The sequence below is a fragment of the Heteronotia binoei genome, chromosome 1 (assembly GCF_032191835.1).
Source record: "Heteronotia binoei isolate CCM8104 ecotype False Entrance Well chromosome 1, APGP_CSIRO_Hbin_v1, whole genome shotgun sequence".
NCBI classification, from domain to species: domain Eukaryota; kingdom Metazoa; phylum Chordata; class Lepidosauria; order Squamata; family Gekkonidae; genus Heteronotia; species Heteronotia binoei.
In genome coordinates, this window is record NC_083223.1 from 165,952,440 (window position 1) to 165,979,343 (window position 26,904).

Consider the following 26,904-nt stretch of genomic DNA (forward strand, 5'->3'; position numbering starts at 1 on the left):
CCTTCTTCATCTGGAAAAACATGTTCATCAAGCAACACGGTAAGAACAAAATGAAAATCAATCTTAAATATTGCAAATAGAATTTTAAGGCATTTTCTAGTGAAACACTACTGGTACTTTAAAATAATTATTTAAATTAAGAGTTCCTTTCATATTGCCCATCTATTCTTTTCACGTTTAAAGGAGAAAGTATTCCTACCTGCAATTTAGTTTAGAGGTAAGTTACTTCGAAATTCTTTATAATTTCAATAGAACAGAAATAGAATAGAAACATCGACTGCGGGGTGACATGATAGAGGTTTACAAGATAATGCATGGGATGGAGAAAGTAGAGAAAGAGGTACTTTTCTCCCTTTCTCACAATACAAGAACTCATGGGCATTCGAAGAAATTGCTGAGCAGACAGGTTAAAATGGATAAAAGGAAGTACTTCTTCACCCAAAGGGTGATTAACATGTGGAATTCACTGCCACAGGAGGTGATGGAGGCCACAAGCATAGCCACCTTCAAGAAGGGTTTAGATAAAAATATGGAGCAGAGGTCCATCAGTGGCTATTAGCCACAGTGTGGTGTGTGTGTGTGTGTGTGTATATATATATATATATATATATAAATTTTTGGCCACTGTGTGACACAGAGTGTTGGACTGGATGGGCCATTGGCCTGATCCAACCTGGCTTCTCTTATGTTCTTAACAGGAATGCACAATAAGCAGTACAACCTGACAGCTACAGTATAGGTTGGATCTTAATGGCAGTCAGAGCTCAACCCACAGAATTCCTACCTCCAACTGTAGCCCCTTTTGCCTCCTGAATAGTTACTCCTATAGGCCAAAGGTGCCTCTGAACACCAGGGCAGGGGATGTAACATGAGAAAGCTGTCATTGGGATGGGAAATTCATTGCAATAAGCAATTCCCTGTGCCTTTTGTTTACATAAGGGGCTCTCATAAGATTTTATTTATTTATTTATTTATTTATTTCATTTATATCCCGCCCTCCCCCACCTTGGCAGGCTCAGGGTGGCTAACAACATTCTATAAAACATACAGTAGTAGATAAAACCTTTAGATTTACAATATAAAACATTAAAACATTAAAATTAAAATTAAAACCAGTCCAATAAATGCAGTTATACAGCGGTATAGATCTTTAGACCGCATTGGCGGATCCTTAATTACCGATCTTCTTAGCAGTCCGAGTGTGCAAGTTTAAAAAGGGTGGTCTTGCAGGCCCTGCGGAACTGATCGAGGTTCCGCAGGGCCTGCACCTCCTCGGGGAGTCGGTTCCATAGGGTAGGGGCCGCAATCGAAAAGGCCCGTGCTCTAGTATTCTGATATTTAATCTCCTTCGGCCCAGGGATAGTCATTAGGTTTTTCCCAGTTGACCTCAGTGCTCTCTGGGGTTCATATGGGGAAAGACGGTCCCTCAGGTAGGCAGGTCCTTGGCCATATAAGGCTTTAAAGGTAATAACCAACACTTTGTACTGGACCCGGTATATAATCGGCAGCCAGTGCAGTTCACGTAGCCCCGGCCGTATATGTTCCCGTTTCGGGAGTCCCAACAACAGCCTGGCCGCCGCGTTCTGCACTAGCTGCAGTCTCCAGGTCCGGCACAGAGGTAGCCCCAAGTAGAGGGCATTACAGTAGTCTAGTCTTGAGGTGACCGTTGCGTGGATCACTGTTGCGAGGTCCCATTTATTGCAGTTTATGTTTTCAGTCACAACATGAAACCATGGTTTATTCTAACTACGATTAGTTTGGAAAATCAGGAAAAAATATCCTCAAAACCCATTTTTCCTCACCATTTACTGTTTTCAGTGGCATGTTTGCTCCCCTGCCTCCCTGTCAGGTTCCTGTCTGTTATCCCAGCCTACATTCCAGTGCTTAGATTGTGGGAAAGCCTCATTGTGTTACTAACTCCCTTGCCAATGGCCAGTGGCAACACTAGGCTACAAAAACAGTATTCACACCTATTTTATCCACTCTCAGCACAAGCAGCTGCCAAACCACACACATACTCTTTGCAGGCTAGTAAAGGAAGCCTACCAGATTTCAAATTAACAATTTCCTCATGGAAACTACAGAAAACAGACTCCCTTCTGATGACTTTAGTTCCACCCCTCCACTTAAAATTAAGCAAACACCCTCTAAAGCAGCCTGTCTCTGTTCCATGCCATGCAATACCTCTGTATCAGATTCTCTATGTCAGGAGTATCAAATGACCAACCTGTGAACCAGAACTGGGCTGCCCAGGGCATTAATCAGGCATGTGGGGCTCTTTTCTCCCCCTCCTGCACTTGCTCTTTGAAGCTCCAAGACTGACAAAGTTCCCTGCTCTTTCTGCCTTGTCTTTGCCAGTTGCAGCAGGAAGCAAAGCTGCAAGGAAAATGTGGAATAGATTTTCCATTAAAGTCTCTGAGCCCAGATAGATAGGGCCCAGAGACCTTAATGGAAAATCCATTCCACATTTTCCTTGCAACTTTGTGCTGCAATGTGTTTCAATGGAGTAAAGATCAGTTTCACTTTTCAGTGTTCCAATAGCCAGCTGAAGCTCATGCTTCCTGGAGTTGTGTCCTTGAAAATAAAGGGTTAATGCTTTCAGCCAGCTTGTCTCTGTTAAATTGACCTGAGCTTGTGAGTACTCTAACCCGGGAACCCACAGCCAAAGGGGGATATTACACTGGAGAGCCATTGCCAATCTAAGTAGATGCCGGGGGACGAGGGGGGGGAGAAGCTTGCAATGTGATTTCATTGTTTTCCCAGGCTCAGAGCATTTTATATTTTTAGTTTCTGCTGTGATCCTTGTGCTTTTTCTTGATGCACAAGAGCCTGCTTCGGTGGGGAGGGCGGGATACAAATCAAATAAATAAAATGTTTTATCTTAAAAATTGCATTGCCAAATCCCACTATTCCCCCACCTTTCCATTTTAAACACAATATTGCAAGAGTTTTAAACATGTTTGTATTTTAAATTTAAAAAAAATCTCTAATTGTGTTTGTGTCCTTTATATCTTTGCTATCTCACATTATGTTTTATGAGATACATGACCCGGCCCCACAAAGTCCCGGCCTCCTAATAAATGAGTTCGACAATCCTTCTCTATGTTTTTGCCCATCCCCTACTTATTACTTATATGAACTGGCTGGATGGTTAACATCTTTTGACATGCTCCTATAATTCTCACATAACCTCCTTATTTTACTTAAAACTGCTTGGTCTCACAACTTCCTTTACTGTTTAATCATTATTTAGCAATAACTAGTCTTGCTGCTACCAACACGAGGAAACAAAGGTACTGCATCTTTCAAATAAATAAATAAATGTCAGGGGCAAAAATTAAGTGTTTCTTCACATATGGATTACAGTGCTTGGATCTGGGTCCCTACCATCTGTCATACATGTAACATATGTGAGCTGTAGGTTCTCTTAAATTCCTGCATGTGTAGTACCTGATTAGGATGAGGACTGTGGTTCAAGAGGAGGTGTTTCAGACTTTCCTCCTGCACCATTTCCCAGCTTGAAACTGTCCCAAGAGTATGCTCTTAGGCCTTCTAGAAAAACCAGCATACAGTTGAAGAAACATGGTTTTCACCAAATAGCATGTCTGCATTACATATGCAGGGGAGGCTTAATGATGTCATGGCCAAAGCAAGATTTAAATTCTCAATCACTGCATTGCACCATCCCTCTCAGGTTTAATTCCCACAACTTTGCTTCATTGCATACAAAACATTCATATTTGTGCGGCAAGTGTTTATATGGCCAGTGTGTGGGAGTAGGCCAAGTAGGCGACCACCTACAGTGCTACCTGACCTAGGGGTCGCCACCAGGCACCCCCTCTCCCCATGTGCAGCGTGTGCGCTCCTTGGAGCCGGCCTTTCCCAATGGAAAGCAGGCTCCATGGAGCGCAGATGCTGCCCAGCTGGTTTTGCGTTCCATGGATCTGTTACAGACCCGGGAAATGCAAAAGTGGACGGTGCCTGCGCAGTGCGCTCCTCGGAGTCTGGCAGGAATAAATTAACCAATTGTAAAAGCTGAAGAAAAGCCAATTACAGTTTCTAAAAACTGGCTCCTATTGAACTTGTATGCTGCCACTCATCCTTCCTACTCTAACAGAGCCATGAGATGGAGCCATAGCTCAGTGGTAGAGCATCTTTCTCGCATGCACAAGGTCTTGTCATTGGCACCTCCAGCTAAGAGGGTCAAGTAGTATTCTCACAATTTTTATTGCCTGCTCTCACATTTTTTTAAAAAAATTAAAATTTAAAATAAAAAACGCAAATTAAAAATGTAAATAGTTTCAAGTTCATTTCTCCTACAATTCTGTTTTTTGTTTTTTTAATTTTAGAGGGGGGAGTGCTAGTGGGCAGCTCACCTAGGGCACCAAAAACTCTAGCACTGGCCCTGAGTGTTGATAGATAGATAGATAGATAGATAGATAGATAGATAGATAGATAGATAGATAGATAGATAGATAGATAGATAGATAGATAGATAGATTGTCATTGTTCTCAAAAAAGGAAAATGAGAGCAACGAAATGAGGTGCTCTTCCAACAAACATACCAACACATCAACACTAAAGAAAAGACATATACATAAACCATTTAAATACATGTAAAACAAATAACCATTCATAACCCTACATTTAGCCTACATCTAAAACAAATAACCATTCATAGCCCTGCATTTAGCCTAACCACAGCACTTGGATAGAAGCTGCCCTTAAATCTATTTGTCTTAGCCTTCAACACTCTATATCGTCTGCCCGATGGTAAGATCTCAAATAGCAAGTGGCCCGGATGTGAAGGGTCCTTTAAGATCATTTGTATCTTCCTTTTACATCCCATATTATACAGATCCACCAATGAGGGGAGAGAGCATCCACAAATCTTCTGTGCTCTCACCATCACTCTTTGGAGCACCCTTCTCTCTGCTTCCGTGCAGCTCCCAAACCACACGCAGAGGCAATAAGATATAATGCTCTCAATGGAACTACGATAAAAGGCAACCAGCAGACTCCCTGACAGTTGTAGTGATCTTAAGAGTCTTAAATAGTATAGTCATTGCTGGGCCTTTTTCTCTAGAGCTGAAGTATTTGCCCCCCATGTTAGATCCTGTTTCATAGTAATTCCCAAAAATTATAGACTTACAGTGGTGTGTGGATATACAGAAATGACATCTTTATTCTGCCTTTGGTGTGTATTGTTTAGGCTTGCCAATCCCCAGGAGCCAGCGGGGGTTCTTCCGCTTTCCCAGGCTTCTTCCCACCCCCAGTCAGCTGGCCGGTGGGGGGAAGCCCCACCCCAAAGCCACCATGTGACTTTTCACCTCTGGAGGCTTCAGTCTCCGATTGTTAAGGCTTCCTCTTGGGATGGTGCGTCTGTGTTCCTTTGAAGAAGTTGGCTACAACTTGTGAGTAGAGCCGCCAATCCCTCGCTTCAGAGTGGCCAGAAATGGGGCGGGGGGAGGGAGAGGGAAGGAAATGTCTGCTGGGCACTTCATTATTCCTTATGTGGAGATCGATTTTCATAGGGTATAATGGGGAATTGATCTGGAGGTATCGGGGACTCGGGGGGGGGCTGCTTTTTGAGATAGAGGCACCAAATTTTCAGTATAGCATCTAGTGCCTCTCCCCAAAATACCCCCCAAGTTTCAAAACGATTGGACCCGGGGGGGTCCAATTCTATGAGCCGCAAAAGAAGGTGCCCCGTCCTTAATTATTTCCTATGGAAGGAAGGCATTTAAAAAGGTGTGCTGTCCCTTTAAATGTGATGGCCAGAACTCCCTTGGAGTTCAATTATGCTTGTCACATCCTGGCTCCTGGCTCCAGCCCCAAAGTCCCCAGATATTTCTTGAATTGGCTTGGCAGCCCTAGTATTGTTACAATTGTGAGGGTTATCCATGTACTATTAAAAGAGGACTGCGGTATGTAGGGGTGGTAACTGCTATTTTGGAAGAAAAGTCTCTGAAATGGGAAAAACCAGACAAGTATAAGACAATGTGTTTTGATATTATATCATTTGATTCATTTACTATTGATATGAACAGTCAACAATGGAAATGGGGCAAGGAGAATGTACATTAACATAGTTATAGGTTTCTTTTTTATTGTTTATATTGGTAAATTAAACATGAAAAATAGCAAGTTTTAAAATGTATGTAATATTAATTTTAAGGTTTTTTTCTCCTAGCTCTTTCACATAAATGTTGGTTGCCCTCCCTTTCGACACCTGAGGGTTGAAAGGCAAGTTAGAATTTCAATTCCCTACTCTTTTTTTTAGTAACAAAAGCTCAAATACGATAAAAACAGAACTATCAGATTCATATATCTATATTTTAAAGTATGTAACAGTATCCTTAGTGTACTCATATACTGAAATATTAAGGACGTGTACAAACCCAATTGTTGGCAGTATGATTTAAATTTAAACAATTTAAATTTTACATGATGTATCTCCTCAGATGGGGGGAACAAACACTGTGAAATATTGATTGCACTCCTGTGATCTCCAGAGTTATGCAAGCCTGCAATCTACAGAGCTAGGGCAACTTTATCCTCACCTAACCCACAGCTCAGCAGTCTACAGTCTATATTTTATACAAGACTACTCACTTAACTAAGCTAGTTCTCTCAAATTTTAAAAGTTGTCATATTTGCAAAGAATCATATTTATGTAATTCTGTTTCTGTTTTGCATCCACAGACCTTCACATTGTAAGGACCAGAACTTAACGTTCATTGTACCCCAGTAAGAAATTTGTACAAAGTGGTTAGAAATATGTTTCTAGTATTCTTCAGAGATCTCCAGCAGACAATAGGCTGAATTCATGCTATTATATACCAGGAGTCTTCAGAAAAGAGAGATGAGTTTTCAGTGTTCTGATCAGTAGCTTGTACATGTATACATGTTTAGGGCAGGGCTATAGCCAGCAGGGTGGGCAAAGGGGCAGTGCCCCCTATAGAATCTACAGCACCCCATCAAATCTCCCCCAGTCTTCCCTTGATTTGCTTTGGACAGAACATCACCTCTTGAAAAGGAAGATTGGGTGGGGGTGCTGCAGATTCTATAGGGAGCATCACCCCTTTGCCCCCTCCCCCCGCTGGCTAAGACCCTGGTTTAGGGACTGTGATCAGACAGATAGACACAGACATAGGTGACAGAAACTGTCAGAGCTGACATCACTGGGTTGCCACCCATCTAATCTCAGAAGGTGGGGGCACCCAAAGTAGAGCCTCCAAAGATGACTGTAATGGTTGAGCACGTTCATAGGGAATTAGATGGTCCTTCAGATATGTTGGTCCCAAACCATATACAGCATTGAAGGTCAAGACTAGCACCTTGAATTGTGCCTGGAAACCAGTGTAGGTGGGCCAAGAGCAGAGTGATATGGTTTCCACAACCCACTGCAACATCCTGGCTGCAGTGTGCTGTACCAACTGAAATTTCCAAACATTTTTCATACGTAGAGTGCATTGCAGGAATCTAATCTAGATGGAACCAAGGCATGCACAATAATAATAATAATAATAATAATAGATTTTATTTGTATCCCACCCTCCCCGCCTAGGCGGCTCAGGGCGGCTAACAGCATTTTATACATTTACATTAATAGATAAAAACTTTAAATTTAACAATTAAAAGATTAAACATATAAAAACCAGTTAATAGATTTAAAATACATAATTTAAGTTAATTTAAATTTATCTGGCAACAATAATGATATTCTGACGCTGGTTCTGCCAGTTTAAATAGTTTCATAGTAATGTAGATGGCGGATCCTTTATTCACAGCAATTCAGCAGTCAATGTACGCTTGTTTAAAAAGGACGGTCTTGCAGGCCCTGCGGAACTGGTCAAGGCTCTGCAGGGCCCGCACTTCCTCCAGAAGCTGATTCCACAGTACAGGGGCCGCAGCTGAAAAGGCCCGAGCTCTGGTGTTTTGGAGCTTGACCTCTCTCGGCCCAGGGATAGTCATTTTATTTTTTCCAACTGACCTCAGTGCCCTCTGGGGTTCATATGGGGAGAGACGGTCCCTTAGGTAGGCTGGTCCTCGGCCATATAAGGCTTTAAAGGTAATGACCAACACTTTGTACTGGACTCGGTGTGTAATTGGCAGCCAGTGCAGTCCACGCAGCCCCGGCCGTATGTGTTCCCATTTCGGGAGCCCTAACAGTAGCCTGGCCGACGCATTCTGCACCAGCTGCAACTTCTGGGTCCGGCATAAAGGTAGCCCCAAGTAGAGGGCATTACAGTAGTCCAGTCTTGAGGTGACCGTTGCATGGATCACTGTTGCGAGGTCGCGACGCTCCAGGAAGGGGGCCAACTGCCTTGCCCACTTCAGATGGAAGAATGCTGACTTGGCAGTGGCTGCTATCTGGGCCTCCATTGATAATGAAGGCTCCAGTAAAACACCCAAACTCTTTACCTGGCGCGCTGGTTTCAATAGTGCGCCGTCAAAGGTTGGGAGAGCTATTTCCCCTCCTAGGGCGCCGCGACCTACACAAAGGACCTCTGTCTTCGCTGGGTTCAGCTTTAGCCCACTCAATCTGAGCCACGTCGCTACAGCCTGTAAAGCCCGATCCAGGTTCCCCGGGGCGGAGCCGGGCCGGCCGTCCATTAGTAGATAGAGCTGGGTGTCATCTGCATATTGATGGCAACCCAGCCCAAACCTCCAGACAATCTGGGCAAGGGGGCGCATATAAATGTTAAACAGCATTGGGGAGAGAACTGCTCCCTGAGGCACCCCACAATTTAGTGTGTGTCTCTGGGATCGCTCACCCCCAATAGCCACCCTTTGTCCCCGACCTGAGAGGAAGGAGGAAAGCCATTGCAAGGCCAACCCCCCAACCCCAATGTCGGCGAGGCGGCGCTTTAGCAGCTGATGGTCGACTGTATCAAATGCCGCTGACAGGTCTAATAACATCAGTACCGCAGCGCCGCCCCGATCCAGTTGCCGCTGAAGGTCATCCACCAAGGTGACCAGCACTGTCTCTGTCCCATGGCCCGGTTGGAAACCAGACTGGCACGGGTCAAGAACGGAAGCGTCATCTAGGAACCTCTGTAGCTGCAACGCCACTGCCCTCTCGATTATTTTACCTAAAAATGGTAAATTAGACACCGGACGGTAATTCGCCAATTCGGCCGGGTCTGCTGTACATTTTTTTTAAGAGAGGGCGGACCAACACCTCTTTCAGAGGCGTTGGGAAATGCCCCTCTGTGAGGGATCTATTTATGATGTCCCGTAAAGGACATCTAAGCTCCCTCTGGCAAGATTTAATCAGCCAAGAGGGGCAAGGATCCAAATCGCATGTTGTTGGGCAAGCAGCGGAGAGGATCCCATCGACTTCCTCCAGGTTGAGTGGGTCGAAGTGATCCAGTATCAAACCCGAAGACAGGCACGGAGCCTCAATTTCGCTCATTGTTTCCAAGGTGGTAGGCAGGTCTTGGCGGAGCAATGAGATTTTATCTGCAAAATATTTCGCAAATGCCTCACAGCCGATCTCCAATTCTCTAATATTTGGTTTGTCTTGTGACAATGTTATAAGGTCCCCAATTATTCTAAACAATTGTGCTGGGCGCGAATTTGCAGATGCAATCTTGGTTGCAAAGTAGTTCTTCTTTGCAGCCTTGACTGCCATCTCATAAGACTTCATAAACGTTCTGTAGGATGTTCTCATTGCTTCGTCCCGAGTATGTCTCCACTGCCTCTCTAGTCGTCTGAGCCCTTATTTCAGCTGGCTCAATTCCAAGGTATACCATGGGGCCAGCCTCATACGAGGGCGCAGAGGGCGCCGGGGTGCTATTTCGTCGATGGCCCTGGTTAGCCGTCTTGCCAGGTCTCCACAAGGCCATCAAGGGAATTGCTAGTAGGCCAAGGATCCCTCAGGGCCATTTGGAACCGTTCCGGGTCCATCAGGCCCCGGGGGCGAGCCAGAATAGGCTCTCCGCCCATACAGGGTTGGAGTGGCATCCCCACACGGGCCTTAAGGGCTAGGTGATCCGACCATGGTACCGCTTCTACAGCGATATCGTTCACCAAAATCCCGGACGCAAAGATCAGAAGAAGAAGAAGATATTGGATTTATATCCCGTCCTCCACTCCGAAGAGTCTCAGAGCAGCTCACAATCTCCTTTACCTTCCTCCCCCACAACAGACACCCTGTGAGGTGGGTGGGGCTGGAGAGGGCTCTCACAGCAGCTGCCCTTTCAAGGACAACCTCTGCGAGAGCTATGGCTGACCCAAGGCCATTCCATCAGGTGCAAGTGGAGGAGTGGGGAATCAAACCCGGTTCTCCCAGATAAGAGCCCGCACACTTAACCACTACACCAAACTGGCTGTCTAGTGTGTGCCCGGCCTGATGCGTGGGAGTCGTGACAAATTGAGAGAGCCCCAGTGTCGCCATGGAAGACACTAGGTCCATCGCCTGAGTGGAGGCCGTGTCATCAGCATGGATGTTGAAGTCACCCAGGACCATAAGCCCCGGGAACCTCAACGCCCAGCCCGCCACTGCCTCCAATAGTGATGGTAAGGTGCTGGCTGGTGCGTTAGGCGGACGGTACACTAGCCAAACTGCCAACCCCTCTCCAACATCCCACGCCAGACCGGTACATTCAATACCATCAATCTTTGGGTCCGGGAGGGCCCGAAAGGAGTAACCCTCCTGTATGAGTAGCGCCACCTCTCCCCCCCGCCCGCTGATCCGTGATTGGTGAAAGACCGAGTATCCCGTGGGTGGGCATTTGGGAGAGAGCTACTGTCTCCCCGTCCCTCACCCAGGTCTCGGTCACACAAGCCAGGTCCACATCCTGCTGAAGCAAAAACTCCCTCAGGGTCGCGGTCTTGTTGTTTATGGACCTGGCGTTGCATAACACCAATGACAGAGGTGAGCAATTCCTCTTGGTCCCACTACCTGCCACCGTTGGGATGGGAAGTAGACTGGAAGGTGGCCGAGCCCCATTTTGTCTCTGTCTCCTTCCTTTATATTTCTGTCTACTCCCACCATCATATCTTCCCCTCCCCAGGAGCACTGGAATCCCTTGGCCAGACATTGCGCCTGCACTAGATAGGATTCTCCGATCTTACTCACCGATTTTTGTCCCGGTCTGTCGTTTTAACTTACCCCCTCACCAACCCCTCCGGTTCCAACCGCTAGACCCACTTCCTGTGTCTTAAATTAATTAATTTAATTGCCCTTCCCAATCTATTTCAATCAATTGTTACAAAATCTCTATAAATTTATTCTTTCCCAGCATTATTAAAAATATACTCCCTCCCACCCCGTCCTTATTAATAAGCTAAGAAATCAAAGATAAATACATTCTAAAATATATAAATATATATATTATAAAAAATCTAACTACCAATTGATTGATTGAATTTTCTAATAAATTAATTAATAATAAATTGTAATAAATTCTATTAGTGGTCAAGCCGTTGGTCAATCATTGGAGTATAAGTCCAGATTTTATCGGGTAAATATTGCACATTGTCCATGGGAATAATCCATAGCCACGGTTTTGTTAGTCTCTATTGTTACTAAAGAGCAAGTGCAGATGTTACAGATGTTATAAATATCTCAGCCTCGGGTGTGATTCGATGACTTAAGGTGTCTATGGCCTGGTAATCTGGGGGAGATGAGGGAGGCAGGTCTCTTCTATGGTCTTTCAAATTAATCAATTGTTCATCTGTCGTAACTCCGTCAGAAAAGTTCAGTCCTAATCCACGCCACTTTTGTTCATTCAGTGTGCAAAAAGGGCTCCCCTGAGCCCCGTACAGGGCTTCTCTGTTGGGGTTGCCCAGGTCGCTGGCCGGCTGTATTATATGGCGTTTGTAGTCGGAGGAGGAGGGGGGGTGGGCAGAGGCGGAGGCAGGTTGATGGAAAGAGGGGGGCAAAAGGTGGGGGCTAAGAAACGCCCACTTGATCTCCGTCTTGGGGTGGCCCACTGTTTAGCCGTTACTCCCCTGCAAGTTCTCCACACGCAGCTCTGCCACTCCCCAGCCTCCGCGGCTCGTCCGCGGCGCTCTCGGCCGACTTCGCTCCCCGCCCCCGACGTCTCACCGAAGCCTCACCGGAGCAGCCTCTCCGGAACAGCCTCTCTCACCGGAGCAGCCTCTCCACGGCAGTCCGTGGTCGCACCTCACTTCCACCACAGCGCCAGGCCCGTCAATCGTCGGTGAGCTTACTTTTACTCCCGGTCGGTCCATCGTTGTTCCTCGTCGCTGCTGTTCCACAGTTGTTTCAAGTGGTTGTTATTGTTGTTATTATTTAGTTTAGTTGTTATAGCTGTTGATACTGGTTAGCTGTTGATATTGGTTAGCTATTTAGCTGTTTATAGCTATTAGACGGCGGGAGCCCCAGCGTCTAGGCTTCGACCGCCGCCGCCATCTGTATCAGCAGCTAGATCTTTTATGTCCTGGAGAGGACCTAGCTAACTAACCAGTTGAAGCTGGTAGGAGGCATTCTTGGCCACAGCTGTCACCTGCTTATTCTGCAGTAGGCCTGCATCTAAAAGCACCCTTCCTAGGTTAGACCCCCCCCCCCCATCAGTAGCACTTCTATTTTGTTGGGATTAGGCTTCTGTTTATTAGCCCGCATCCACATTAAAACTTTCTCCGGGCACTGGTTCAGGGTTTCTACAGCCGCCTTGAGATAAACTGGAAGCACGAGCTAGAGCTGAGTGCCAGCTGCATATTGGTGAAAACCCAGCCCAGCTTTCCGGATGACCTCAGTCAGTGGTTTAAAGAGCATAGGGACAAGATGGTATCTTGAGGGACTGCACAGGCCAAAGATCAAGGGTCTGAATAGCAGTCCCTTATCACTACTTCTGATACCTACCATCTAGGTAGGTCTAGAACCATTAAAGAACAGTGCTTCCCAATCCAGACAGGCAGTCCAGAAGGATCCCATGATCGATGGTACTAAAAGCTGCTAAAAAGTCCAGGAGAATTAGCAGAGATGCACTCTTTCTGTCCATCTCCTGGTACCAGTTATCCAACAGGGCAATCAAGGCTTTTAAAGTCCTATAACCAGTCCTGAAACCAGATTGGGAGGGGTTTAGAAATGGCTGTTAAAAGGACCTTTAATTTAATTCTATCTGCTTCTTAAAGGCTTGACTTTTAATCTTCAATTAGCAGTCAGCAATTTTCACTGAGCCAAATTTATCTTTTCATTTTGCTCTCTTTTCAAAAATTCTTGTTTCCATTGTAATTTTTTTACCTATTTCATCTTCATGTCAGGCATCCTGAAGACTATATTTCCTAAAGTGCACTAATGTGTGGCACATCAGACATATCCAAAACAGCATCCAGAAAACCAGGGAAGAGGGAACTCACCAAGCATCTCGGAAGGGGGGGGGAGAGGAATGACATCTTTAAATTCTCTAAACCAGACTTCTGGGCTCCACGACAGTGAATAGCAGGGCCTTTTTTGTAGAAAAAGCCAAGCAGAAGCTCATTTGCATATTAGGCCACACCCCCTGCTGTCAAGCCAGTTGGAACTGCATTCCTGCTCAAAAAAAGCCCTGGTGAATAGGATCTCATGCTTCATAGACAGGGGAGCGGGGAAAGGAGGGAGCGGTTTTGCAGGTGCACCTACCCACTCCAGCCTCTTGGCTATTGATCATTTGCTGGGTTTTGTGGGCTGTCTCTGCAAACTTGCTTGAGGCAGCTCCTGACTGAAACAATAAAACAAAACCAAGCAAACAAAACCAAATTAATAAAAACAAATCAATAAAACAAGCCAATACAATATGACCTAGTCAATAAAAACAATCAATAAAAGCAAGCAAGATCATAAAAGCACATAAAATATATAAAGGCAGTCTCCTGTGCAAGCACCAGTTATTTTTTACTCTGGGGTGACGTCGCATCACAATGTTTTCATGGCAGACTTTTTAACGGGGTGGTTTGTCATTGCCTTCCCCAGTAATCTACACTTTACCCCCAGCAAGCTGAGTACTCATTTTACCAACCTCGGAAGGATGGAAGGCTGAGTCAACCTTGAGCCGACTTCCTGAACCCAGCTTCTGCCAGGATCAAACTCAGGTCATGAGCAGAGCTTGGGCTGCAGTACTGCAGCTTACCATGCTGTGCCATGGGGCTCCTTATAAAATATACAGAGCAGCCTAAAATGTTATTGATGAAACAGCCCTCAGTTACCAAATGGTTCTTGCCTCCAAATAGGATTGCCAATCCCCAGTTAGGGGCAGGGGATCCCCTCGTTTGGAGCCCCTCCTCCCACTTCAGGGCCATCAGAAAGCAGGGTGGGGGAGCTGCTGGGCACTCCATTATATCCCATGGAGACTATTCCCCATAGAGTATAATGGAGAATTGATACATTGGTATCTGGGGTTTGGGGTGGCCTGTTTTTTTAGGTAGAGGCACCAAATTTTCAGCATGGCTGCTGGTGCCTCTCTTTTAAAAACAAACCCAAGATTCAAAAATATTGGACCAGGGGGTCCAATTCTATGAACCCTCAAATAAGTGCCCCTATCCTCCATTATTTCCAGTGGAGGGAAAGCATTTTAAAGAGACATGGTCCCTTTAAATGTGACAGCTCACCTAGGACTTGGTTCAGAGTTCCCTATCCTGGGGCCTTCCTTCCCTCTCCCAGAAAGGATCCAGGAGCCCCCAGCTGACTGCCAAGTCGGACCTGGCAACCCTACCTCTAAAAAAGCCCATTACACTGCTGGAGCAATTGGCTTTGTCTATCAAGGAAATCCCCAACCATTTTTACCTCACCCTTGTAGAGGAATATCCTTATGTGATATCCACTTCCACCATTCCATCTAAAGCAGCCTCATTCTGAAGTGGAACGATCAGTTCTATTCATTGCTTAGCACTGGAGAATATTGTATAGCCAGAACTCATTGACAGAGCAGATGTGCATGTTGCTCTGGAATACTTTCCAGAAGGTGTAAGGTCCCCATCCTTTTTTGTGATTATGGATAAGCAGTGTCAAAGAACTTCAGTTAACAATAGTGCAACTTCTTTTTCTTACCTTAGGAAATATACATGGTTTGAGACAAGTGAAGACTTGGTAAGCGTTAAGCATTTTATTTCAGTCAACTATTGATACAAATAAATGAAAGCATGGCATCATCTTGTTCATCTTGTTCCCATAGAAAATACAGTATGATAAGAGAACGTTTGGTTGCCCAATAGATGTCTATTATGGAGATCCTTTTCGTCCTTTAGTTATGCTGTAAGTATCACTGAAATATTATAAAGTCTCACCGGAAAAAAAAAAAACTCTAGCAAGGCATTAGGCTTGGGTCCTTCCCCAAATTCCCCATCAAATGACTTTGTTTTTATTGTTGTATGATAGGAATTGCAAGGATAAGAGGCTGTGTTTCATTGATACATGCAGGACATGAGGAGGTATTGTTGGTGGTAGACAGGAAAAGAAGCACGGAAATATGGCAAGGAAAAGGAGAAAAGGAAAAGTGTTGGGTTTGTTAAGACTTTTAAATGTTGTTTGATTATAATAAAACAGTGTTTCCCAACCTATAGGCTGGGACCAAAAAATGGGTTGCAAGGTATCTGAAAGTGGGTTGAGGGCCATTCCTCCTTAACAGCTGCTCCTGCTCCTTTGCAACCTTGTCTTTCTTTCCTCATTCTCATTTTCCTCACCTTCTTTGTGACAATAAAGAGGGGAAGAAAGCCATCTGGCAACTAGTAATTCCACAGTAGTGGCTGAAAGGGGCAGGATGTTGAACAGTAGGTGGGAGATGTTCAATATACCATGGAAAAACCAGAGGAAGATAGAAAGAGGCATGTATGTGCATTGGCTGCGTCTTGGTGCAGCTTCTTCAGCAACCCAACCTCTTTCCAAGCCCCAAGCATTGCCCCACTGCTGTTTCCTGCTGAGGGAGAAATACTATAACTGCATTGAGCCCCTTGCTGCCAACTTTTTCACTGCCATCTGTCATCTTCGTGTATCTTTTAAACCCAGCACCATCACCACCCGGAGCATATCTCCTGAAACTCTAGGTCTGGCCCAGCTGGCAGAGGCGGAGGAATGAAGTCCCACTTGCTTGGGGTTCATAGTGGGGGTAGCTGCACCCATTGTGTGATGTTAGCTGGTTTCTCAAAAACACATGGTTGGGTGCTGGAACAGATGGGTGCCAATGTCATAGTTTGCCTAGCATACCAAGAAACTTTGGGCCAGCTCTGGACTGGTCACCCTATGAAGTAAATTTAGACTGGTGAGTAATCTACCAAAAAGGCTGGGAACCACTATAATAAACTTCATATGGTAAGTTGTCTATAGCAACTGGGATAAAATGAGATATTTAGGAAAAAACAGGCTACAATTAGATAATTCATTATACAGATATTTCCTTGAATCCAGTTCCACCTATCCCTATGACCATGTTTAACATTCTGTCTCTCAGGGTAAATACCCACCTTCAAAGCCCAGCTGTTGGTTCTCCTTTGCAGAGATTTGATTTCCAAAAGACAAATAGAACTGAATCCTTAGCAACTGTCGTCTTCTTATTTTAGTCAAGGTTGGCGTGGAAAAAGATGGCAGCGAGTTCTTATCATTTCTAAGTTGCTCTGTGATTTTTTATTTAAATAGAATTTATCTATTTAGAAGTGTTCTAACTGACTCTTACTTGAATAATTGGTCTGATATATTATTTTAATCGATATACTTTTTGTTTTGTATTTTTAGATATGATGCTGATACATTTATTGATGTGGTTGAATCAGAATATGTATTATGGGAAATGAATGGCAGGACAGATTTCTTTTACAATGCAAGCATGAATGAGGTATGTGATGTTTGTATATTAAACATAAATTGGATTTGAATGTGTGTACAGTTTTTATATTTCTTGAAGGCAGAAAATTTTTAAAATCAGTTTCCTTTCACAGAACTAGGCAGCTCAATTGCAAGCCCCAGATACCAATGTAATACTGATGGTTGTACTGTGCCAACATAGTTAATAAATATCTTAATGAAATGCCAAAAAAGCCAATTCCAGAGCAACTGCATTAGACCTCACAATAGCATACCATACTGACCATAACACCTCTGCTAACAGCCAATCGATGCAGATCAGTGTTGGCCTACTTCCCTGCCATCAGCCTCCTCATCACACACATGACACATCAAGGGAAGGAACATAGTTACCCTAAGGGGTTATGAGGGACTCCTGAGTTTGTTGGGAGAATTAGCGAGGAGGCCCAGACAATGCGAGAGGGGGTAACAAGCAGGATATCCACCTATGTTTACGGGGATTTTTCCCTCAGTAGAACTCTCAAATGAACCAGGCCTTAATTAATGAAATGATTTTTATTAATAAAAGTTAAAGAAATAAAAATTAAAAAGTTATCACTTGAAGAGCACTCTAAACACACATACAGGTTCAGAAAATAAAGGTAGTAGTGTATAGAGACAAAAAGGAACTTTTTCTATGGGACTATATTACCTGTCCAGAGAACATAGATCCAAGTAGAAGGATGAGCAAAACCAACCAGTGTTCCATTCAAGTTTACCCAACCTTGTGGCTGGGGATGTAAGTCTGTGAATGTCCAACACACACACACACACTCTTGGACAGAGTGTGGTTGATACAACTTTGGGCAATAGCGTGATTGCTCCTAGAAAAATGCTGTGATGGTGTGAATGAAACAATGTATCTGAACCAGGGAAGCTGCATAGCTTTCCCAGGGGGTGTGAATGCAATGTAATGTTCATGTGAAAATGTTTATTGTGCTTAGTGACCTCTAACAGTCAGGACAAAAGAACTATTACAAAGTGGTATTATGGGGTTAAAATGGTTTTGACTATAGACTCATATAGGCTGAACCAGGTAGGGGGAAAATCAGGCAAGATAGGGGAATGAGTTAGTTGTACCGCCTTTTCTGGAAATTAATCTTTGACAATGATGGGTTTAAAAGAGGGAAGAGAACTGCCAAAAGCCAGACCTTTGCATCTTTAGGATCACTTTTCCCAGACAAGCCTCTGGTAGGCTTGCCAATCCCCAGGTCCCAGCAGAGGTTCTTCCGCTTTCCCAGGATCCTTCCCGCCCCCAGTCAGCTGGCCGACAGGGGGAAGCCCATCCCCCAAAGCCACCATGTGACTTTCCACCTCCGGAGGCTTCAGTCTCCGATTGGAAAGGCTTCTTCTTGGGATGGTGTGTCTGTGTTACTTTTAAGAAGTTGGCAGCAACTCATGAGTAGAGACACCAATCCCTCACTTCAGAGTTGCCAGAAACAGGGGGGGAGGAGGAAATGTCTGCTGGGCACTTCATTATTCCCTATGTGGAGATCGATTCTCATAGGGTATAATGGGGAATTGATTTGGAGGTATCAGGGGCTCTGGGGAGCTGTTTTTTTAGGTAAAGACACCAATTTTTTAATATAGCATCTAGTGCCTCTCCCCAAAATACCCCCTAAGTTTCAAAATGATTGGACCAGGGGGTCCAATTCTATGAGCCCCAAAAGAAGGTGCCCCTATCCTTCATTATTTCCTATGGAAGGAAAGCATTTAAAAAGATATGCTGTCCCTTTAAATGTGATGGCCAGAACTCCCTTGGAGTTCAATTATGCTTGTCACACCCTTGCTCCCCCCCAATGTCTCCTGGCTCCACCCCCAAAGTCCCCACATATTTCTTGAATTGGACTTGGCAACCCTAGCCTCTGGCCAGTGTTTGATGACACATATTCCATGTGATTGTAGGACCTATTTTGATCCTATTTGCAGACTAGGTAACAGTCTAGAGGCATGACCCTGTGAGATGTTGAGAAAGAAGGTTGCCTGCGTCACCTTGTCCAAGGTACCAGACTAGTCTGAGGAAGGAGGGGCCCAGGGATAACAACCCCCCCCCCCAGTGAAGTCGTCCTGACTCTGTCAGGCGGCTTCATTCCATTAAATGGCAGAGAAAATGTTTCCTAGACAGAGAGGAATATTATGTGTACATAGGCTCAAGACAAACGGTAAGATGGTATTTGGCAAGAGATCACCAACTATAAAAATGTGTACAATCCAATAAAAAGGAAAAATATTTTTTGGATGTATAATATGTTGTGAATTGTCCTTCTCAATGGATCTGTGCCTAAGGATTTTATTATTATTATTACTTATATAAAATGAACCATATTTGGAACTTAAACTTAATATAATCTAATTCTCTACCTTATAACTTAATTATTAAATCATTTTACATATATATTAAATCAATCAAGCTATAAATCAATCTTTTTATCTATAAATTAGTGGTATATATATAAAACACATAAATGCATAAGATAAAGCTATAATACAAGGGAAAGCAAACTGAGGGAGAGTGATTGCATAAAATAAATGGATGCTACAATAATAAGCTGACTATATGCTTACAGAAAATAAACTTTAACGGAATTACCTGAACACAAAACTAATAATATATGATGAAGCAATGTATTAAAATAACTGAAAGACAATCTAAAAATCAAGCAGACTATAAAGCTATGGCATAGGCTATAATGGTGAAATGAATGGCAGTGGATTAAAACAATGGATGCTATAGCACTAAAGTATTTCATATACAAGTGGTAAGGAATCAATGGTTACATATAAGAGAAATGATTTACACATGCAGTCTGTATTCTTGAAAGCTTGATGATGAGGGGAAGATTTGATGAGAAAAGGGGAAAACTTCATAATGATGGAAAAACTAGGTGATGAAAGGTGGGAGGGGCTTGTCGGTCACCCCCCAAAGTTCCAAAAGAGGGAGTAACTTGTATTAGAAAGTACAGCTAAGTCCGGGGCTTACAGTTCAAAGTTCAGAGGAACAGTAGCACAAACAATTTGTGCTGAGATGCAGATGCTGGGTAAAGTGTGTAATCCAAAAAGCATATGGAGATACATTGCAGCTGGCTTTGCCAGACTGAAGGTGCAGGAACAAGATAGCAGGGGACCACATTGTAGCTTGTAGGTTGCAAAAGACAGGTGGAGGTCAATAGGCTGCAGAGCTGGCAAGGCAGGAGGGAAATGCATAATAGATGCAGAAGTTTTTCACTCAGGAAAGTAGTGAGGTAGATGGCTTAGAAGTGGTGTCTTGACACAGCAAACAGGCATGGTTTGTACATGGTTGCAGGCATCTGTAGGTCTGCAGGATTTCAAGAGTCAAAGGAGAGCTAAGTGCTTGCTTCTTGGAAGATGGCATGGAACAGGAAACAATTGGATGAAGCAGTGCATCAGTTGGCATCAGCTGGAATGCTGTGTAATTGTGACTTTGTACTGGGATGAAGAGGAGATTTGAGGGTGACCTCCCCCCCCCTCAGATTCCAAAATAATACAGGCGCAATTTGCGTGTGTGAAAGAGGAGGCTTTTCTGGTCACACTCCTCTGAGTCCAAAAGTGTTCAATAACACAAGCAGAATATGCTGAAATATGAAAGAGTCCATAGAATTCAAGCTGAATTAAAGAGTCTTGAAACATATTTAGTTTTTTTTTAAGAGTCCAAAGAGAACAGAGGCACAACCAATTTGTGCCCTGCAAGGCAGTTCAAGGATGTAGCATAAAGTGTTCCGGGAGATTCCAGGAGACTTGCCAAGAATTTCTTTTTAGTCCCAAAAATCATTTGTGAGGCTGTTGATAGAGGTTTTGAACACAGGCAGGAACATAACTTTAGACTGGAACACAAGCAAAGGCAGGCACAGGTAACTGTCAGTGTGAAGTCCAGGCTAGAGATGGCACTGGTGATCACATGGAATGGATCTGCAAGTATAAGTGTCCCAGTTTAGATACTTTTGAGTCAGGAAATGGTTGCGCTGTGACAGAACAGATGAAGTGAAGGAGAAGCTGTGGTGTAGTTATGGCAGGCATCTGAATCAGCAAGGTGGCTGGATGTCTCAGGGGATGACTTTAACTGGAACATGCAGAAAGTAGAGGGGATGAAGTACTGCAGGTTCCCTCTCAGAAAATGGGAGTAGGTTTGGCAGGGATGCAGGTTCAAAAGAACTTGCAGGCCACTGCAGATGACTGAAGTCTGGACACAAACTTGGGATCTGACAAGAGGATGGCACAGGAAATGACTATTGTTATGTATGTGGACTCAAGTGAAGACTTTGGGTGTGCCTGCCAGGCTCATTGGAGCTAGCCGGACTGAGCTTGGGGACTTTGGAACAAAGGGCTGCAGGATCCAAATCTCTGCAGCCCTAGACCAATCACAAGCCCCCACCGGTTTGAATGACCCAATGATGTGCTAGCGCGGGAATCCAGAGATGTATATAAGTTGGACCGGTAGGCCCCATCCCCAGTCTTGAATATAGCCCTATCCTATATCATGTCTATTAAAGAGTTTGTTATCACTCAACTGGTTGCTCCTTCATGCATTGAACCCACTATATTATAGTGGCAACGAGGATGGTATCCGGATGAGTGAGGTCCAGGACCAACCGGCATCGCCAAATGCGCAGAGCTCCAGCGCCACTGCACAGCAGGCACTGCCGCCCAGCCCGACCATGGCCACCGTGTCCGGATCACAAAGCGCCATTCTGAAGTTCGACATGGAACAGCCCGAGGCCTGGGAAGCCTGGGTCAAAAGATTCAAGTACCACCTTGTGGCGCAACGAATCAAGGATGACGAACCAGAAATCAAAAAGGCCATACTGCTGAGCAACTGCAGGATGGCAACTCTACAGTTCGCGGAGGGTCTGGTCGTGCCAGAAATGCTCAAAGCATCGTCTTTCATCAAGGTGCTGATGGAACATTTCGTCCTGAAGCCTACCCATCTCATCCAGCAGCTACAGTTCGAAGGATTCCAGAAACCAAATGAGATGGCCGCAACCTTCCTGGCCCGCCTGCGCGACATGGGAAGGAAGGCAGACTATGGCACGCAACTTGAAGATGCCCTGATCATGAAGTTCACTCACGGCCTCAGGGACTCGAAGGCATGTAGGAGAATTGCTATGGAAGGGGAGGCTACCCTGGCGAAGGCCCTACAGATAGCCACCGCCGCCGAGGATGCGAGTAAGGAGAAGGCCCACTGCCCAGGCACCAGCGCTCACCAGCTGCGACCGACCACAGAGTTGGAAGACTCTGACAGAGACGATGCTCTGAAGCTGCACCAAGCAAGTTGACAAAAGCCACAAGCACGGGTTACAGAAACGACCACCCCCAAGACCTGCACCAGCTGTGGGGAGCTGCACAAGCGATGCACCTGCAGGTTCCGGAGCACAACTTGCCACACGTGCGGAAAGGCCGGGCATCTGGCCCAGGTCTGCCAGTAATCAGCGCCGTAGCAAGGCAAACCTCCACGCCAACAAGTTGGCCGCTGCCACAAGGTCGCATTCATGGATGACATCCAGGCACTCTCCACGACGAGGACCCAGGTATGCCAACTGCCCCTTCCATCTCCCAATAAGTACCATGTGACTGTGTTCATTGACGGCAAGCCCAGCAAAATGGAAGTAGACTCGGGGGCAGGCCAGACAGTCATTTCAGCCCGCACATTTAGGGGGTTATGCCCGGGGGAGAGGCCCAACTACAACCATCCCCATTCATAGTCCGTGATTTCCAAAAGTGGGAGGTTGCAGTCCTGGGAGTGGGCCTGGTCCACGTTACATACGGGAGGTTCAAGGGAAAGCTTCCCCTAATCGTAGCAGAAGTGGACCTGAGTAGCCTCCTGGGGCAGGCCTGGTTCGAGGCCCTAGGGATACGAGTAATGGGTATTCATCACGCCCCCATTCAAAGAGACTTCCAAACCGTGTGTGAGGAATTTCCTGCTGTGTTCGATGGAACCCTGGGAACGTACAAAGGGGACACCGTAGCACTGCAGCTAAACCCAAACGTGCAGCCCATATGGCTGAAGGCCAGGCACGTGCCCCTAGTGTTGAGACCCAAGACTGAAGAGGAGCTAGACCGCCTCGTGGCCCAAGGGGTTCTTGAACCAGTAACGAACGCGAAGAGGGAAACCCCCATCATCACCCTGATCAAGTCTAATGGCAGCATCTGCATCTGTGCTGATTACAAATGAACAATTAATAAGGCGCTGCAGAGCCATGCCTACCCAGTTTCGGTGGTGAACCACGTAATAGCGTCATTAGCGGGGGCAAAGATTTTTGGGAAACTGGACCTGGAAGAGGCGTACCAACAGCTCCCTGTGGACGCCGCCACAGCAGAGGCGCAAACTATCGTTACACACCGGGGAGGGCCTTCAGAGTAAAGCGCTTGCAGTTTGGGGTCAGTGTGGCTCCGGGAATCTTTCAGAACCTGATGGACTCCCTTCTTAAAGGTATTCCCGGGGTCCAGCCGTTCTTCGATGATGTGCTGATAGCCGCCGCCACCAAAGGGAAGTTCACCAGCCGCCTCCGGGCTGTGTTGCAGAGGTTTGCAGGGACAGGGTAGAAGGTGAAATGGGAGAAATGTGTGTTGGGGGTGCCCCCCATTGATTTCCTGGGGTATGCGGTGGATGCGAGTGGCATTCACCCAGCCCAGGATAAAATAAAGGCCATTTGTGAAGCGCCAGCACCCATCAACAAGGCGGAATTACAATCCTTCTTGGGAATCCTCAATTTCTACCATGCCTTCCTCCCCCACAAGGCGATGGTTGCAGAACCCTTACACAGTCTGTTGGACAAACGGACACCATGGGTTTGGGGTCTCAGACAAGCTGCTGCTTTTCAGGCTGTAAAGGACATTTTAACTTCCAACAGCTTGCTGGCGCACTTTGACAGGAGGTTGCCCATCGTTTTAGCGTGCGACGCTTCACCCTATGGGATGGGCGCCGTGCTGGCCCACGTACTACCAGATGGCCATGAGGATCCGGTAGCTTACTATCCGAGGACTCTACAGAAACTGGAGTGAAACTATGCTCAAATAGACAAGGAGGTCCTGGCCATCATGACGTCGGAGAGGCTGAGGCAGCCATGCTGTCAGTTCCCTTCGAGGTCAAAAAGCTGGTAACTAATAAGCTTACAAATATAAAATAAAAATGCTCAAGCTGATCAGAAAGAGAACTTTAAAATAACTTTATCTGTTCAAAAAGCTGGTTGCAGGATCCTGAGAAAAAATGCTGCATTTCTGCAATATGGGGAAGGGTCTGGTTCCCCGGAAATAAAGTTAAAGAATTGAAAAATAAAAACATAGCCGGGCAAATTTGAAATGCAGCAAAGCTGCTATATTGGGCCAAATAAATCAGTGACATGGCTTTTCACTGAGTGAGAAAAGAAAAAGAAAATTCCTTGGAGTGGTGGTGGTAGTCTTGTTATGTTCTGTTATTAAAACTTGAAAAAAAATTAAATTTATTAGCCCACAAGGTTGTCTGAAACTATTAGGGACTGAAAAGTTAAAAGAAAAATCTTTTCCCCTTGTTGTTGAGTAAAGAAGAAGGAGAAGGAGAAAGCTAGACTTTAACAACTGTTCCTTTACTTTAAATAACTAAAAAAACCTGGTTTCAACACATAAAAGACAAGACAAACTTCTTTTGTTTTCAGCAAGCAAATATCCTTGGAAAGAGAGCCTTATCTATATTACAGAAAGGTCCTTTGTATATTGTACTGTCTTCTAACTTTTCAGAAGGGATGGGCTAGGAACTGGGGGATGTCAGTCTCCTGGCAGGAGAAAGGCTCTAAGTTTTTGGTCTCTCTTTTCTTTGCATACAAGTTTTTCCAGAGGTTTGTCCATATATTATATATATATATATATATATATATATATATATATATATATATATATATATATATATATATATATATATATATATATATATATATATATATATATATATATATATATTTAATGCGCTTGTAGTGTGATCCAAAAACCTGAAATGGTAATGACATTATGATATATACATCGTCCATGGGGTTATGTTCATAATAGCGTTAAGATGGATCCTTTTCCCTTCCCAGCAAAAAAGGGGAGGGAAGTGACCTTTTTTTTGGGGGGGGGAGGTATGTTAGCTTTCTGTTTCTTTGTTCGTAAATCACAAAGAAGACAAAATGGTGGGGATAGCTAGAATGACCTCATAACCCGCTGGGATTTGGATGAAAGGGAATTAATGACATGGACTACCACCATATTATCACACCAAAAATGAACGGTGTGATTGGCCATATCCTTCCCCCACAGCAAAACCGTGACTAAAATGGGAAAAAACTTGAGAAACGTAAGATCTTGGTTCACACCTACCTGTATCCAGAAGTCTGGCCAACCCTCAGCACACCAATGTCCACGAAAATAGACTCCAAAACCCAAAGATCCCGCAGCATCAGACATGACCTGGAGCTGAGCTTCCAGCCTCATGTCCTCTCTCCAGAAGGAAACTCCACTGAAGGACTCCAAAAATTCCTGCCAAACCCTCAAATCATCCCTCATGCTGCAGGTAACCCGTGTTCTATGCTGAGGCAAGCATAACCCTGCCATAGATTCACAGAGCCTACTAAGAAAAGCCCTCCCCGGAGCAACCACTTTGCATGCAAAGTTGAGGTGCCCACTAGCTGTTGCAATTCTAACAAGGTAACCTTCTTTTTAAGAAGAGAGGCAAAAATCCTAGTCCTCAATTCAACTATTTTTTGAAGAGGTACCCTGGACAGCTGCACCACGATGTCAATTTCAATTTCCAAAAAGGTTAGTTTTTGGGTCGGACCTTCCATTTTCTCTGGAGCCAAAGGGACCCCAAGCTCCGCAGCCAGCTCTATAAAGCCAGACAACAGCTGCCCACAACGCCCTGTCCCCTTGAGACCCACAAAAAGGTAGTCATCCAAATAATGAATGACACCCTGTAAACCCACTTTCTCCCACACAGCCCATTCCAAGAATGTGCTGAAACACTCGAAAGCAGAACATGATACAGAGCTGCCCATAGGCAATGCTCTATCCATGTAAAACTGACCCTCAAAGGAAAACCCCAAAAGCTCAAAATCATCGGGATCTACTGGTAGAAGGCGAAATGCAGATTTAATATCGCATTTTGCCAACTCTGCGCCCACCCCGCAGCGTCTCACCATGGCTACAGCCTGGTCGAAGCTGGTATACCTAACTGAGCATAAGTGCTCGGGAATCCCATCATTCACAGACTTCCCCCTGGGGAAGGAGAGATGGTGAATCAAACAAAATTCACTAGGCGCCTTTTTCGGCACCACGCCCAACAGCGAAACCCTAAGGTTACACTCTGGAGGTTGTGAAAAAGGACCCAAGATCCTACCCTCCGCCAACTCCTTGGCAATCTTGTCTCTAATGACCTGCTCTAAGCCCTTAACTGACAAGGTTCCCAGACATAAATGGGACTCGAGGCCCCTGAAAAGGGATCCTAAAACCAACTTTAAAATCTTCCAACAAATAAAAACTGTCTGCCCTTCAAAGGTACCTCAACAGCCAATGCTCAAGAGGCCCCACCCTTATCGGTCTGGGCCCCTTTTCCAGCTTGATACGATCCTCCACCCCCACCAGGCTTCTTTGTATTCTTAAGTCCCTGAGCTCTGGGACAGCTATTAAAGGAGTGGGACCCACCACACATGGGGCATTCGTGCTTGAACTGGCAAGCCTTTCTGCTACACACTCCCAGAGACCCAAATTCCCATCAGAGCAAGCGGCGTTGAACCGCCTGCCCCGCTGAACGGCGGGGAGAGCCTGATTTTGTTGAAAAGGTTGTAGATGACCTACTCACCAGGAGACCGCTATCAGAGCGATCACAGCTGCTGATGGATACAGTCCCACTGAAGAGACGGATACAGGGCAGCCCTCAACCGAAACTCCTTCATCATACTGCAGCCAAGCAGGGCCGCTGAAGGTCATGTAGCCCTTGTAAATTATATTCAAATATTGGAAAAGGGCAGCCGCCTGCCAAGGCTACGCCCAGGCAATCACACCGGCATAAATAAAAAACCCCGGAAGCCAATTTGACCAGATCCAATCCACCTTACGCTTTTTAAATTTCTCCTTCTCCTTCTCATCCAACTCCTCAT

The 26,904-nt window shown here is 45.2% G+C and overlaps 1 protein-coding gene across 1 annotated transcript in view; it reads left to right on the forward strand.

Annotated features, from left to right (window-relative positions):
• Positions 1 to 26,904, forward strand: part of LOC132574270 (cation channel sperm-associated auxiliary subunit epsilon-like) — a 115,172-nt gene that overhangs the window by 33,055 nt on the left and 55,213 nt on the right. The window contains exons 4-7 of the mRNA XM_060242661.1: positions 11,986 to 12,176; positions 12,632 to 12,763; positions 15,126 to 15,205; positions 16,679 to 16,778. Coding sequence (XP_060098644.1) covers positions 11,986 to 12,176; positions 12,632 to 12,763; positions 15,126 to 15,205; positions 16,679 to 16,778 — 503 coding nt within the window. The remainder of the gene's footprint in view (positions 1 to 11,985; positions 12,177 to 12,631; positions 12,764 to 15,125; positions 15,206 to 16,678; positions 16,779 to 26,904) is intronic.